We start from the raw sequence: 14696 nt of genomic DNA, 5'->3' as shown, positions 1-14696 counted from the left end.
TGATGAGGAAAGAGAAGCAGGGAACCAAACAAACAAAAGGATTCAATGAAAAATCCACTCTAAAATCCACCCTAAAATCCACCCCAATTTCTACCCAATCTCTTATCAATGCTATTCCCTCGGAACCGATACAAGATAATTTAAAACTATTAGCTAAACATTACAAACCCACTACTTCCTCTTTTTCTAAACCTTTTCCAAATCAAAGTCAATTCCTGCATCTTTCAACTTTTGCTCTTTTTCATGCCTATTCTTCTCTGCAGTCTTCTCAATCTCCTCCCATTGTTCCTCTGTCTTTGGTGCATCGTTCTTTTTCTGATTGATCTCGGACCACGGAACCGTTTTAAACTTCATATTGGCTCCGACGAATAGTTCATCGTGAATTCGTTCTGGAGGAATTACAGAACAAGATAGAACATGGTTGAACAATAGATAGTTGTTCATTGTCTTTGCAGCCACTTCTGCCACCTCCGAGCTCGTGAATTCAATAAATGCATAATGCTTAGAGTTTCCTGTCTTTTTATTTCTCGAAAGTCGAAGTCTAGTGATATCACCGAATTGAGAAAAATACTTTCTAAGTTCATTCTCGTAGAAACCATGAGGGATTCTTCCCACATATATCACTCCACGTTTACCGCTTTGCTTTGCGCCTATTGATTTTTTTGTCTGTTTTGGCTTGATGATGGTGTGTATGGATTTTTTGGTACTCACAGATTCTTTTGGATCTATTGGAAGTACATCATCTTCAACCTCATCGTCAACCTCATTGTCAGTCTCATCGTCAATCTCATCATCAATCTCATCATCAATCTCATCATCAATCTCATCATCAATCTCATCGTCACTCTCCTCAACAGCCTCGTTAGTTTTTTCTGTATAATCATCATCCTCCTCATCCTCCTCCTCAATCTCCAATTTTATTTCATCCTCATCAAGCTTATTCACCTCCTTTCTAGCCTTCTTTGTCCTTTTCACCGGTTCTGGGGCAGATCTTTTGACAGACCTTTTGACAGATCTCTTAATAGTAGATTTTGCCATGACAAATGTCTTAGAAATATCTTAATCTAAGTTGCTCTAAAGGATTTAATGGACTGAAAATACTGAAAACTTTAATGAGAATTTTTTCAAATTTTTTTGAGTTTTTTTTTTCACTTTTTTTTTTATTTCTTTTTACATCTCAACTTTTCCTGAACTTTTTCTTACATTCAGATTCTTATGGCATTCAGTGGGCATGGTTGGAGTTAACTAATTTACGATAAGGCAGAGTGGTGGCTCCAATTAAAAGCTATGCAAATAAAATCAGCGGAACGAGGAGACAGGCGGGCAGGCAGACAGGCAGGCGAGTAGACAAGCAGATGAGCTGACAATCAGACAAGCAGACAATCAGACAGGCAGGCGAGCATACCAACTACCTATTGTGGATTCTCGCTAACTTGTACAGGGTAATTTTTTCTTCACCTCTTTGGTAAACGACATTGACTAAGAGGAATAGATATCTCATTCGTATCTTAAAATATTTTTTTTTTCCTATTTCAACTTGTACACCTCACCTTGTTTCTTAGAACTCAATTCCCCTCACCCCTTATTTAACCATGTCTAGTGAAGAAAAAATTTACAAAGCTGATGAAGTGTTGAGGCACAACAAAAAGGATGATCTGTGGATGATTATTCACGGTAATGTGTACGATGTCACAAAGTTTGTGGACGAGCACCCTGGAGGAGAAGAGGTTCTGTTGGATGTTGCAGGTACTGATGCTACCGATGCTTTCGAAGATATTGGTCACTCCGATGACGCCAGAGAAATTTTAAAGGATCTGTATCTTGGTAAGGTTGATGGTGTTGCTACTACTGCTTCTACTACCAGCAGTGGTAGTGGTGGTGGTTCAAATTCTTTGGAACCAACAAACTCCCAGATTCCATTGTTTGCCGCTCTTGCTTTGATGTTGGCAGTTATTGCTTACTTCTACCATCAACAGTAAAACAAGGGAACCGACAAGGTGGTGACTTCTCTGTCTCTCATCAAGGTTATCTAGAGTTCTTAACTACCCTAGTGCCAGTCCTATAATTCTTTTCGTCATTTCATAGATCAGTATAATTGAGTGAATATATATATATATTAAGATAGTTAGCACCCCTCAGCCACGACCATCTTTTCTATTCGACGTGGCTCAGTGCGCTAAATTAAGAACTCCAGTTCAACCAGCCTTCCAGTCTTTTCAAGAATCTCATCTTCCGCTCACCTGCTCTACCAATCTCTTGTATGAACACCTTTGAAGTAATAGATATTTGGCCATATGAATAAATTTTCGTTGTCTTCAGTTGTATTGCTGTTGATACTCTCTTTCGAGGTGTTCTGTCTCTCTGATTTATATCAACTAGAAAATGACAAAACTTTTCAAACTTGTGCATATGTGGCCAATACCAACGAGTGGCTCTTCAATCAGCGACTCGACGGCCATATTTCCGTTCATTTCCTGGATGATTTTCGCTCGTCTTCTCCCGAATTCGATATAGAGATGGTGGCTTTGACAGGAGAAGATCTAGCCAATATTAAGCTTAGTCACGTGCCTGCTGCAAAAGTTTGTGATGAATCTGCCAGTGATTTAAAGTACTGCCAATTCGACAGTTTGGAAAAGGAAAGAGACAAATTGTCGGTTGACGACTTCATATCACGGAAGAGAAACACTTCCTCCATTGATCATCTTACTTTAAAGTCTCGAGGCCAGGACTACATCTATCATGTTGATCACTCCGCTGTTTACTGTGTGGTTTTCCGGACTTCAGAAATTCCAGAAACTGACTCTGCCTCAAAATTGCAAGTGGTGGTGGATTGGCAGCAATCATTTGGCCGTATTTTGGTTAGTGACTGGAAGTACTTGTGGTTATGTTGGAACATGATGATTGCCTATACGGTTTTCGACATATTCTATTTCGGCCTACTTCAACGTACCATTCGGAAGGATGCCGCTAACACCATATTGGTGTCCTCGTTACGAAAAAAGAAGTACTCTTTGCAGAATAAAGTGATATTTTATCTAAGTATGATCTCCGTTTTATTTCTCGTGGAAACCATCAACTACTCGTATCTGAACAAAAATGGATACATCTTCTCTAGTTTCACCATGTCTCTTATCAATTTCGCCATATTGGTATTGAACACTTTGCTGACTATATGGTTGGTCTATAATTTGATTCTTCTTATGATGGGAGTATATTTCAAGATGAAGGATGCTCGCACAGCAGGAGCTCCTCTCACCTCGTCTACTGCTTTCAAGAGAAGAGTTTTGATAGTCACTCGTCTCATCTGCTTAGTGCTCTTCGTCGAGCTTCTAGTTTACGATCTCGAGTCCTCTTCTATATTCTCCGTAATAGGAGGTAAAGCAGACGAGCTCTCAAACCTCATTTTCGGAGAAATGGTGTCACTGTATTTAGTATTCGGCATCTGGGGGTTTGTCACGTGCACAAAAATGGCCAATAGACTTTTGGCATTCAAGCTTGTCCTTACAATACTCCTCCTTTACTTCATATTTCTATTCGAGTTTATCTTACGCGGCACCATGATCCAGGATTATCTTAGCGAGAAGTTTCTCGCCATTGTCTACGCCACTTCTTACTCCTACGTTTTGGATTACGTAGTGACCATTTTGGTCGCATTAATATGGAGCGACGTCACGCTGGACAATAACGAAATGGCTATTCAATTCCAATGATTAATAATATATTTTTTTCCTTCCCCCTAAACAACGGATGATTTTTCTCTCGTTCCGCTCGTATTCTAAAGATCTTCATATCTCCTCTGCAATTTTTTATTCCTTTACCTTATACGACGTTCTGGTTCGTCAATTTGTGCGCAGCCAAATCTTCAAAAGTGCCTTTGTTTCTTGTTTGTTAACTGTTTTCTGTTCCTTGTTTTTTTCTTTAGTTATCGCTATCTATTATTTATTCTCTCCTCATGGACTCGTTCAACGATACTGCACAGCAGGTTGTTGCCAATACTTCTGCCACCTTCATCGACTTGATTGGTGACTTAAAACAAGCAGATCTCACCAATGCCCTCTTACATTTGTCCCTTATCTGGCAGAATGTTACCGGTTGGCAGATCTTTTTCACATTGTTGATATCAGCAATAAGTTATGACCAGATCATGTACCAACTCAGAAAGGGTGCTATTGCTGGTCCTCGCTTCAAGTTCTGGCCTTTCATGGGCCCCTTTTTAGAGAGTATGGATCCTAAGTTCGAAGAATACAAGGCCAAATGGGCCTCTGGTCCCCTTTCTTGTGTCTCCATCTTTCATAAATTCGTGGTTATCGTCTCAAATCGTGACTTGGCTCGTAAGGCATTGCAATCCCCTCGTTACGCTAAACCTTGTGTCGTCGATGTTGCTCAAAAGATCTTGCGTCCTACCAACTGGGTTTTCTTGGATGGTAAGGCTCATGTTGATTACAGAAAAGGTTTGAACCCACTTTTTTCTAAAAAAGCTTTGGAAGTTTACATTCCTCAGCAGGAGAAAGTTATGGATAGATATTTGAACAAGTTTGTCGAATTGTCCAAGAATGGTCCTGTCATCTTCTTCCACGAGTTCCGTGAGTATATGTGTGCCATATCTTTGAAGACTTTCTGCGGTGATTACATTACCGATGATCAAATCAGAGCGGTCGCTGATAGTTACTATCGTGTTACCGCTGCCTTGGAATTGGTTAACTTCCCTATTATTCTTCCTTACACAAAGCCATGGTATGGACGTAAAATTGCTGATGAAACTATGCAGGTGTTTGCTGGATGTGCCCAGATGGCCAAAGATAGAATGGCCGCCGGTGGAACTCCAAACTGTGTTATGGATAACTGGGTTACTAGTATGTTGAATTCTCAGAAAGATGGGAACAAGGGAACTTTCATCAGAGAGTTCTCTAACAAAGAAATTTCTGAGGCCGTGTTCACCTTTTTATTTGCCGCCCAGGATGCATCTTCTTCCCTCTGCTGTTGGTTGTTCCAAATTGTTGCAGATAGACCAGATGTTTTGAAGAAGATCCGTGAAGAACAACTAAGAGTTCGTGAAGGTGATCCATCAAAGCCTCTTACTTTAGATTTAATTGATAAGATGGAGTACACTTATATGGTTGTCAAGGAAGCCTTGAGAATTAGACCTCCTGTGTTGATGGTTCCTTATTTGGTTAAGAAGAACTATCCAATTAGTGAGAATTACACTGTTCCAAAAGGTGCCATGGTTATTCCAACCTTGTATCCTGCTTTGCATGACCCTGAAGTTTATGACGATCCTGACGAATTCGTTCCAGAGAGATGGGTTAAAGGTGGAAAGGCTGATTTGGCCAAGAAGAACTGGTTGGTTTTCGGTGCAGGTACCCATGTCTGTTTGGGACAAACATACGTGATGACTTCATTCACTGCCTGGATCGGTAAGGCCATTATGTTCACCGACTTTAAGCACAAGGTTACCCCTGATAGTGAGAAGATTAAAGTATTCGCTACTATTTTTCCTAAGGATGATCTATTTATGGAGTTTAAGAAGAGAGAGGACCCTTCTAAGATATAACTCACCGTAGCTTAGCTTCTTGTGCCTTGACTTTCGTTTCATTTTTCATGCTTACATTACTCAATTCATTCATACGTTCCCTCATCACCTGATTATTTTATTTTCCTACTATTATATATTTTATTGACTTTTCACAACACTATCAAAGCAAGTATTAATAATACCATTCTTTATTCATTTCATAAGTAGTAGTCGATTCAAATGCCGAACTTTTCTGCTCATCAACTATCGGCACGTGACTTTTCATAACTCCGAAGCTCCTAGCTCTTTCGCTTTTTCCAGTATTTTTTTGGGCCACTAATCGCGGTGAAATACGTCAGCCGATTCCAGCAACCCGATTTCCATATGGGATCCCCCGGTACAAGTGGCTTTCTTGATAGTGTGGCTTTATAAGATTAGAAGGAAAGATGGGGATTGAAATCTGGAAATTGAAAAATTCCGAAAAACTGGATAACTGGAAATTTTAAGTTAAAGCCATCAATTGGAACTTGGTTTTGTTCTCCGTTCATCTAACTTATTTATTTGATTATTCTTCTCAGGCAATGTCTTCACAAGAGTTTGCATTGGCGAAAATCGCTGACTCATTGAGACGAGTTACAGGGTCTAAGTTGTACTCTGTGGATCCTTCAAAGGAAACTGTCGATTCATTTGTTGGTACCATTGAGGCTTTGACGCATAATGATACTCTCCAATTTGTTGAATATTCAGCTGAGGATTCTTTTGTCACCGTGATCGGCCTTGAATCTAAGGATTTCCTTATCAATTTACCTCTTATTAATGCGAAGGTCGCCAAGAAGCATAAATTTGTTCTTACTGTTCGTCTAACTAATGCCGATTTTTCCTTTGTGACCGCCGCAAAAGATCTCGGTGTCTCTTTATTAGTGGCTACAACCGCTAAGGAATCGTATGACTTCTTCATTCTTGCCAATTTGCTTGTTAAGAATAATGATAAGTCTGTCATTGTTTTCTATAAAGCTTCGGATGGAGACGACGATACTTCTTTTACCTATTCGTCTGACGATCTCGCTACCTTGTACGACAGTTTTGCTGGCTCATCATTGGCCGATGGTTTTCAGCACTTACAGTCTCTTTCAGGAAAAGTATACTCGGAGTTTCAGTTGTTTCCTTCTTCTGGATGGTTTGCATCTAAAAAGTATGATCAAGTTATTGTTTTGTTAGGTGATCCTGAACCAATGGTTTCGCATTTGAAGCAATTTGATGCTGCACTTGTCGTTATAAAAGTGTACAGACCTTTTGCTTTGGACGATCTTAAAGAGCTATTAACCAAGACCCTTAAAGGTTACTCTGCAGTTCAATTGGTCGAACAGTCTTCTATCAGCTTCCAATTCTCTCCTTTGCTATTGGATATTATCGATTTTCTTCCTCAACTTTCTTCTGGTGCTAAAGTTATATACTCGCAAATGCTAAAGCTTACTGAGGAAAATGTTGATTCTGCTTTGCAGCACTTGATATCTAATGGTAAGCTTGAGAAGCCAATACAGAGATTGACTTTTGGAAAATCTTTTGATCCGTCTATAACGGCTGTTACCGAGGAAGATGTTAAAAGTTCACCTGATAATGCCTATATCAAGATCTTGCACGAGATTGGCCCAAACGTAATTGTGTTGAACGACTATAAAGTCAATCCTTCTCCTGAATATACTTTGGGTAAATTCTTATATAGGGAGAATCAGCGTGACAAGTTGGCAAATCTTGTTGAGAAGAAGCTAAGTAAGTTCCAAGGGGCTTTGAATGATGATTTGGCCAAATGGTTACTTTGGGCACGTAACTCGGATTCGGTTTCTAAAACGAATTATGATGCTTCTAAATTGTTAGATACTTTGACTCACTCTAATCGTACTGCAGCCTCGGAGTTACTCGATTACAAAGATTTCTTTGAGAGCAAATCCGGCTGGATAATCGGTTCTGATAAATGGAGTTATGATACTGGTCTGGCTTCTTTTCACCAGGCATTGCAGTCGGGTAAAAAAAACCTTAAGTTGCTCATCATTGATTCGGACTCTTCAATAAATCATCGTCAAAGTAAAAAGAATCTTGGTCTCTATGCTATGAATTATGGTAATGCTTATGTTGCTTCTGTGGCACTCTATTCTTCCTATACGCAGACTTTGACCGCCTTCCTTGAGGCCAGTGCCTATGACGACGGTCCTGCTATTGTTCTTGCATATCTACCGAACGAGGAGAGTCACTTGGAGATATTGAAAACTACAAAGGAAGCTGTAGACACTGGTTATTGGCCCTTGTATCGCTTCAATCCTCATCTAGATGAATACAGCGAAATGTTCAAGTTGGATTCTACATTCATCCGTCGGGAGCTTCAACAATTTTTAGATCGTGAAAACAGACTTACTTTACTTGCCCAGAAAAGTGCTAAATTGCAGTATAATTTGCAGACCTACAACAAGGCTGTCGACGAGAAAATTCATCAGACTTCTAAGCAGGCGTTCCAAAACCTACTTGAAAATATGTCTGGCGATCCTATGACGGTTGCCTATGCTTCCGATAACGGTAATGCTGCCGGTTTGGCTAATAGGTTGTCACAGAGGGCTGGAAAAAAGGGGTTCAAAGTTCGGTTGGCTCAATTAGACGACTTGTCAGTGGATGAGTTACCTTTAGAGACCAACTTGATTGTGATTACTTCGACTTCTGGTCAAGGTGAGTTTCCTAGTGGTGGAAAACATTTTTGGGACACTATCAAATCCAGCACTGTGGATTTGGCCAATATTCATGCCTCGGTTTTCGGTCTTGGTGACTCAAAATACTGGCCTCGTCAAGAAGATGTCAAGTACTACAACCGTCCGAGTGGTGAATTGTATCATAGACTAGAACTCTTGGGTGCTCAGATGCTTTGCGAGAGAGGATTAGGTGATGATGAAGATGCAGATGGTTTTGACACAGGCTACAATAACTGGGAGCCTAAGCTTTGGGAAGCACTTGGTGTGTCCGCAGAAAATGCCGATGAACCTCCTCCCATTACCAATGAGGATATGAAACGAGAGTCGAACTTTCTTCGCGGTACCATCAAAGAGGGTCTTGAGGATTTGTCCACTGGCACTATGTCTGCTTCTGATCAGCAGTTGACGAAGTTTCATGGTGTTTATTTGCAAGATGATAGAGATCTCAGAGATCAGAGAAAACAGGAAGGTTTGGAACCTGCATACGCTTTCATGATTCGTGTTAGACTAGCTGGTAACGTGTCTACTCCGGATCAATGGCTTACTATTGATAAGCTTTCCGATGACAGAGGTAACCATACTTTCAAAATCACTACCAGAGGTACCTACCAATTGCATGGTATAGTGAAGAGAGATTTAGTTTCATCGGTGAGAGATATCAACGCTGTCGCCATGGATACCTTGGGTGCCTGTGGTGATGTTACCCGTAACGTGATGTGTGGTGCTGCTCCCTCTATGCGCCATATTCATGAGCAAATGTCTCATGCTGCACGTATTATTTCAAAGTCATTGCTTCCGCAGACCACTGCTTACCACGAACTTTTCCTTACCGAATTGGGAGATGTTCCAAGGGGTGAAGAAGGTGGTCCTAAGCGTATCAAAGTTGGTGGAGATGCAGTGCAAGATGTGGAGCCTTTGTATGGGCCAACGTATTTGCCCAGAAAGTATAAGGTGGCCATTACTGTACCTCCATACAACGATGTTGATGTCTACGCAAATGATGTTGGCCTTGTGGCTATAGTTGAAGAAGGCACCATTGTGGGATTTGACGTTTTACTTGGTGGTGGTATGGGTACTACGCACAACAATACCAAGACATACCCTAGGGCAGGCACTTTAGTTGGCTACATTCCATATGATAGGGCGCCGTTAATGTGCCAGAAAATCATGATCTTGCAGCGTGATCACGGAGACAGAAAGAATCGTAAGCATGCTAGATTCAAGTATACATTAGATGACATGGGGGTGGATGTGTTCAAAGCTAAATTGGAAGAGTTGCAAGGATTTAAGTTTGAGAAGTCCAGACCTTTCAAAATCGAGTTCAACCACGATTTCTTTGGTTGGTGCAAAGACGAGACTGGTCTCAACCATTACACCTGCTATATTGAAAATGGACGTGTCTCCGATACCGTGGATACCCCCCATAAAACTGGTATGAAGAAGATCGCTGAGTTTATGAAGCAGAACTCAGTTGGTTTGTTCAGGTTGACTGGTAATCAGCATGTGATCATATCTGATATCACGGACGAGTATGTTCCAAAGATTAAGGCATTACTTGAGAGGTACTCGCTTTCAGAAAAGAACTTCAGTGGTCTTCGGATGGCTTCACAATCGTGTGTATCATTCCCAACATGTGGATTGGCTATGGCGGAAGCCGAACGCTTTTTACCACAATTTCTAGAAAGATTGGAGGGGGAATTGGAGAAGTTCGGCCTTAGAAATGACTCTATAGTATTGAGAATGACGGGATGTCCGAATGGATGTGCCAGACCTTGGCTTGCGGAGGTGGCCCTGGTGGGTAAGTCTTATGGATTTTACAACTTATTACTCGGAGGCAGCTTCAACGGAGATAGAGTCAACAAGCTCTACAAGACAAATGTCGATGAGGACCAGGCTATTAATACCTTGGTTCCACTTTTTGGCAGATGGGCCAAGGAAAGAGAGGAAGGAGAACACTTTGGAGATTATGTTATAAGAGCAGGTATTATCAAGCCAACTTTGGAAGGAAAGCACTTCTGGGATGATCTAAATGCTGATATTTAAATTTGAATGATGATTATGTTAATTTTTTATTGATTGATTTGTTTAGCAAAGAAATAATATAGACCGAGTAAGTATAAGTTAGTTAACGATGTCTAGGAGAGGAGACCTCTAGATCCTTGACTATTTTAACCAATGACACCTCGCCATTTGTACCAGGACTTCTCATCTCCCTCTCATAGTCCAACACTGTGCCCACTTTAAAGTCCCAAAACTTTCGGACAACTTTGCTAACTCTGTTACGTAGCTTTAGAGTGATCTCCTCTATCTGACGTTCCGCGTCACTATCAATTTCTGCTTCACGGTGCGCTATTTCTTCCTTGAATCGCTGTATTATACGTTTTTTCTGCTGTGAAGAGACTCGTCGCTGAGTTTTGGGGTTGACCATGACAAAATATTGTGTTTAGGAAGAGACAAGAAAGAGTTGTCAAACCATCTTCAGTCAGTAAGAGTCGCGAGCCAACTTTTAAGCTGAGTCGTTTTGGGAGGGTTCGCGAAAATAGAGAGTGGCAAAGAAAAAAAAGGAGAGGTGAAATAACAGTGGTACAAATACCATCGATCTTCTTTATCTACATTCCAATCATGGTGCTCGAAGCTACTATGATCGTCATAGATAATTCCGAATATATGCGGAACGGAGATTATCTTACGTCTAGATATCAGGCCCAATTAGATACCGTGGAGCTCATATTTCGAAGAAAGACTTCTGCCAATCCCGAGAGCACGGTCGGATTACTGACTATGGCTGGCGAATCTACTCGTGTCGTAAGCAATTTGACCATCGATTACGGAAAACTCTTGAGTGGTTTACACGAAGCGAAAATTGGTGGTCAGGTTAACGTCATCAATGGTATCCAGGTGGCATGTCTAGCATTGAAGAACAGGCAAAATAAGAATCAAAGACAATGTGTCGTTGTGTTTGTTGGTTCACCAATCACAGATGATGAGGCATCACTAGATAAATTGGCCAAAAGGCTGAAGAAAAACAATGTGTCGATTGATTTTGTCAATTTCGGCGAGCAGCAGATCAACACATCCAAATTGGAAAAGTTTATAGCTACAGTGAACAACAACAATTCATCTCATTTGGTGACTGTTCCTCCTGGACCATATTTATTATATGAGCAGGTTGACAAATCGCCTATTCTAAGAGATCAGGATGCATCCTCCACTGGCGGGGGTCCCGATGACGCTGGAAGTAGTGGTGCAGGTGGCGATGATTTCGGTCTAGATAATTCAAACATGGACCCTGAGTTGGCCTTGGCAATTAGGTTATCTTTAGAAGAGGAAAGAACCAGACAGGAGAGGGAAGCTGCTGCAAGTTCTGCTACTGATAAACTGGAGACCGTAAAGGAGGATGAGAAGAAGGAACCCACTGAGTCCGCCTCTTCAGATGCAAAACCTGATCCCAAGCAAGATGACTCTACGGAAGATCCTGATAAAATGCAAGAATAAATGTATACTTCTATAAGCATAGATCTGCATATTTAAGGATCATTACCGAATCTAGTAATTCCTTATTCGCGCTAAAGTACTGTAAATTGTCTATTAAACTATATTGACATCGCTTTGTTCCTTATCGATACTGCTTTTTGCTATGCACATAATAGAACAAACTGCTCCTGCTGCTGTTGTTCACCATGGTTCTACGAAAACTCGATTATCATCCTTTAAGCCAACCGATTGTCCTCCGTCCATTTCCCTTTCTTCAAAAAGTTTATCACCGGTTCCCATAACCAGAGAGATTTTCTTCGAAGAATATGGAACTGGAAAGGTCAATTTAAGTGTTGTACAATTTCCTGATTGCATGTCGGGTACTTCATTTCTGAAAGCTCCCGAATCCTATAATGAAGCTAAAAGGCTCAGAGCTGTTGATATACATTCCAACTTGCCCCACTGGGGAAACAGCGGTAAGTTCAACTTCCTCATTAAAAAGATGCTAAACTTATTCGGTACAAACGGCGCTTCAATCAGTCTCATCAATGCCAGATACCAAGTAGTCAAGTATCAGCAAGGTCTCGGGTTTGCCAAGTGCGCTAGACAGATTTCTTTAGATGCACATGCAATACTTTCTTCTCAGTTTTTTGCACTCAATGATGCTTCCAAAGACTGGCGTACTAATTCCAATCCCCTAGTAAAGGGACTTCCGTATATCAAGTATTTTGTTGCTGTGCCTTTGATTACAAGGCAGAATGAAGCCATAGGAGCGTTGTCGATATTTGACTCTTTTGCCAGAGATAATGTTAACGAAAATACCATCCTTATATTGAAACAGATGGCCAATGAAGTGATGCAATATCTCGAAGAAGATATGACAAGTATCCCTGGTATTTCCAAAAAGGGCCAATCACGAGAGAATCCTTCTCAGGTCGGTTCTGCTTCCACTAATCCTAATTGTTCTATATCCTCTACGCCTTCTTCTGTATCACTATTGGAAAAATTTGGCAGAGCCACTTCCAGAGATCCGACTAGTTCCATCATATTTGAACGTGACGGCTCCGGAAGTAGTTATCAGAACCATACACTCCTTAGATTCAGCAGGTTTTACCACCCTTATGATGATCTTATAGATCTATCAGTCTGGAAGCAGATGCTGGGCTGTAAGAATTTCCGGGTGGCTTCAAACCTTCTTGCAAGGATTTTAATAGATAGGCTTGGCTTTCATTGTGTTTATTTTATGCAGATGCAAGCTAGTAGACCTGCGAGAATTAAAGGTGTCCGACTTCCTAAGGAAAGGGAGGTTTTGCTACGGGATTTCAAACATAACAATAAAGTGGAGATCTGCGGAGATGATTCTATCAGATTCCAGTTATTGGGAATTCAGGGGGTTGTTGAAGGTATCGATAGCAACTGGGAGAAAGAGTTTCATCTTAGAGCGTTTGGTGTTAAGCATGGCGTTATATACCACACGTCTGAATCAAAAGCAACCTTTCGCTCTGGAGTCTGTATTCCGTTCTACAGAATTCCAGAAAAATTGGTCAGAAGGAGTCAGAGAAGAACCGTTGACGTTACCGATCTCTACTTGAGGCATGGCGGATATCTGATTTCGTGCTTCAACACTAACAACAGAGAAATCACAGAAGAAGAAATAGGATACATTTATGGGTGTGCATCAATTCTAAGAAGAATGTATCTTATGATGTGAACGCAGGCTACCCATACAATCATTTAAACACATAGTTAATTAAAAATACACATACTTCCGAGACTATATTCTAAGCTTGATTCTATTAGCATTTCTCTTGTCTACCACAACAATGTTGTTCACAATGAGATATCGAATCAATGGATCGTCTTTATTAGCCACTTCGAGCGTCTTTTCCGATCCCTGGGACGGTGAAGTTAATGCATTGTTAAGTAGGATTTCCAACAGTTTCAAGAATCGGTCTGTTTTCTGCTTCATTTGTGTCTCGTAGTCAAATATGGTGAATTCGTTTTTAAGAATGTAATCTTTCACCAATACTTTAGTGAATTCTGCCAATTGCTTGGATCTATCCCGTAGTTCATCAATCTCCTCGGCAACTGTGCTGTATTTTTTATCTAAAGATTCACCTGTATTATCCTGTATATCCATATTGAGTTGTTGACGCTCTTTTTCCCTCTCCCCTATTCGAACTTCTAGATGTTGGTTCAATTCATCGTATATCTTTGATAGCTGAGTCTCCGTTTCTAGGTTCTCGTGTAATTTGGTATCGTTTTCCTTCTTAAATTTCCCAAGCACTTTATCAAGAGCGCCAATCTCTTCAATGAGATGAGCTTCAGCCAAAGACCTGCCAATCAAATCATCCTCAGCAGGCCGGTATGGTACGCGTTTCAAAACTTCAACGAGTGATACAATCTTGGCTCTACTATCATTTTCACTGCTGCTTGAGTTCTCTAACACACTCTCAACCCGCTTTTTAGCAACCTCTAGTAATTTTTTCTTCTCTTCAATTTGAGCTTGTAATTTTGCAGAGTCTTGAGACATGAATAATAAATACAAAGGAATGTCCTTGTAAGAGAGTAGTGGTTTTTTGTTGAAGGGTTTCATGTATTTAAATTTTGGTTGTCTTTGATTATTCTGATTTTTTTTTTCCAAGTCGTCTTCAGACTCATTCTTCTTTATCTACAAATCATGCCCCAAGATGAAGGTAACATCTCACTTTATGTGGGAAATTTGGATCCACTGGTGGATGAGGATATGCTTTATGAATTGTTCGTACAATTTGCTCCTGTGAAGAGTGTCAGGATGCCCCAGGATAGAGTGCTACAGAGAAGCCAGGGATATGGGTTTATTGAACTATACACGATGAAGGATGCCATCTACATATCGAATGTGGTCAGGGGGGTATCTCTTTACGATCACATGATTACTGTAAATATGGCACGGGACTCCAATGACAAGACAAGAGTTGGTACATCCGGTGTTG

At 40.7% G+C, this 14696-nt stretch overlaps 7 protein-coding genes across 7 annotated transcripts; 5 read left to right on the top strand and 2 right to left on the bottom strand.

Annotated features, from left to right (window-relative positions):
* Positions 1-186: 186 nt before the first annotated feature.
* Positions 187-1038, bottom strand: FOA43_004795 (uncharacterized protein; the record flags this gene model as incomplete). Its single annotated transcript, XM_038925019.1, has 1 exon — positions 187-1038. One exon carries the CDS (start codon positions 1036-1038, stop codon positions 187-189), a length of 852 nt encoding a protein of 283 aa, XP_038780947.1.
* Positions 1039-1592: 554 nt separating this feature from the next.
* FOA43_004794 (uncharacterized protein) lies at positions 1593-1979 on the top strand (the record flags this gene model as incomplete). The annotated part of the gene is made up of 2 exons (XM_038925018.1): positions 1593-1599; positions 1621-1979. 2 exons carry the CDS (start codon positions 1593-1595, stop codon positions 1977-1979), a joined length of 366 nt encoding a protein of 121 aa, XP_038780946.1.
* Positions 1980-3952: 1973 nt separating this feature from the next.
* Positions 3953-5551, top strand: ERG5 (RNA polymerase C-22 sterol desaturase; the record flags this gene model as incomplete). Its single annotated transcript, XM_038925017.1, has 1 exon — positions 3953-5551. The coding sequence occupies one exon, from the start codon at positions 3953-3955 to the stop codon at positions 5549-5551; it is 1599 nt and encodes a 532-aa protein (XP_038780945.1).
* Positions 5552-6496: 945 nt separating this feature from the next.
* On the top strand, positions 6497-10290 carry FOA43_004792 (uncharacterized protein; the record flags this gene model as incomplete). Its single annotated transcript, XM_038925016.1, has 2 exons — positions 6497-6503; positions 6527-10290. 2 exons carry the CDS (start codon positions 6497-6499, stop codon positions 10288-10290), a joined length of 3771 nt encoding a protein of 1256 aa, XP_038780944.1.
* Positions 10291-10869: 579 nt separating this feature from the next.
* FOA43_004791 (uncharacterized protein) lies at positions 10870-11742 on the top strand (the record flags this gene model as incomplete). The annotated part of the gene is made up of 1 exon (XM_038925015.1): positions 10870-11742. The coding sequence occupies one exon, from the start codon at positions 10870-10872 to the stop codon at positions 11740-11742; it is 873 nt and encodes a 290-aa protein (XP_038780943.1).
* A 352-nt stretch (positions 11743-12094) lies between these two features.
* On the top strand, positions 12095-13432 carry FOA43_004790 (uncharacterized protein; the record flags this gene model as incomplete). The annotated part of the gene is given in 2 exon segments (XM_038925014.1): positions 12095-12101; positions 12120-13432. The coding sequence occupies 2 exon segments, from the start codon at positions 12095-12097 to the stop codon at positions 13430-13432; spliced, it is 1320 nt and encodes a 439-aa protein (XP_038780942.1).
* Positions 13433-13495: 63 nt separating this feature from the next.
* On the bottom strand, positions 13496-14254 carry FOA43_004789 (uncharacterized protein; the record flags this gene model as incomplete). The annotated part of the gene is made up of 1 exon (XM_038925013.1): positions 13496-14254. The coding sequence occupies one exon, from the start codon at positions 14252-14254 to the stop codon at positions 13496-13498; it is 759 nt and encodes a 252-aa protein (XP_038780941.1).
* Between the last annotated feature and the right edge of the window lie 442 nt (positions 14255-14696).

Source organism: Brettanomyces nanus, chromosome 4 (genome assembly GCF_011074865.1).
Source record: "Brettanomyces nanus chromosome 4, complete sequence".
Classification (NCBI taxonomy): domain Eukaryota; kingdom Fungi; phylum Ascomycota; class Pichiomycetes; order Pichiales; family Pichiaceae; genus Brettanomyces; species Brettanomyces nanus.
The sequence above is the reverse complement of the archived record's forward strand: the minus strand, read 5'-3'. Positions and strand labels throughout refer to the sequence as shown.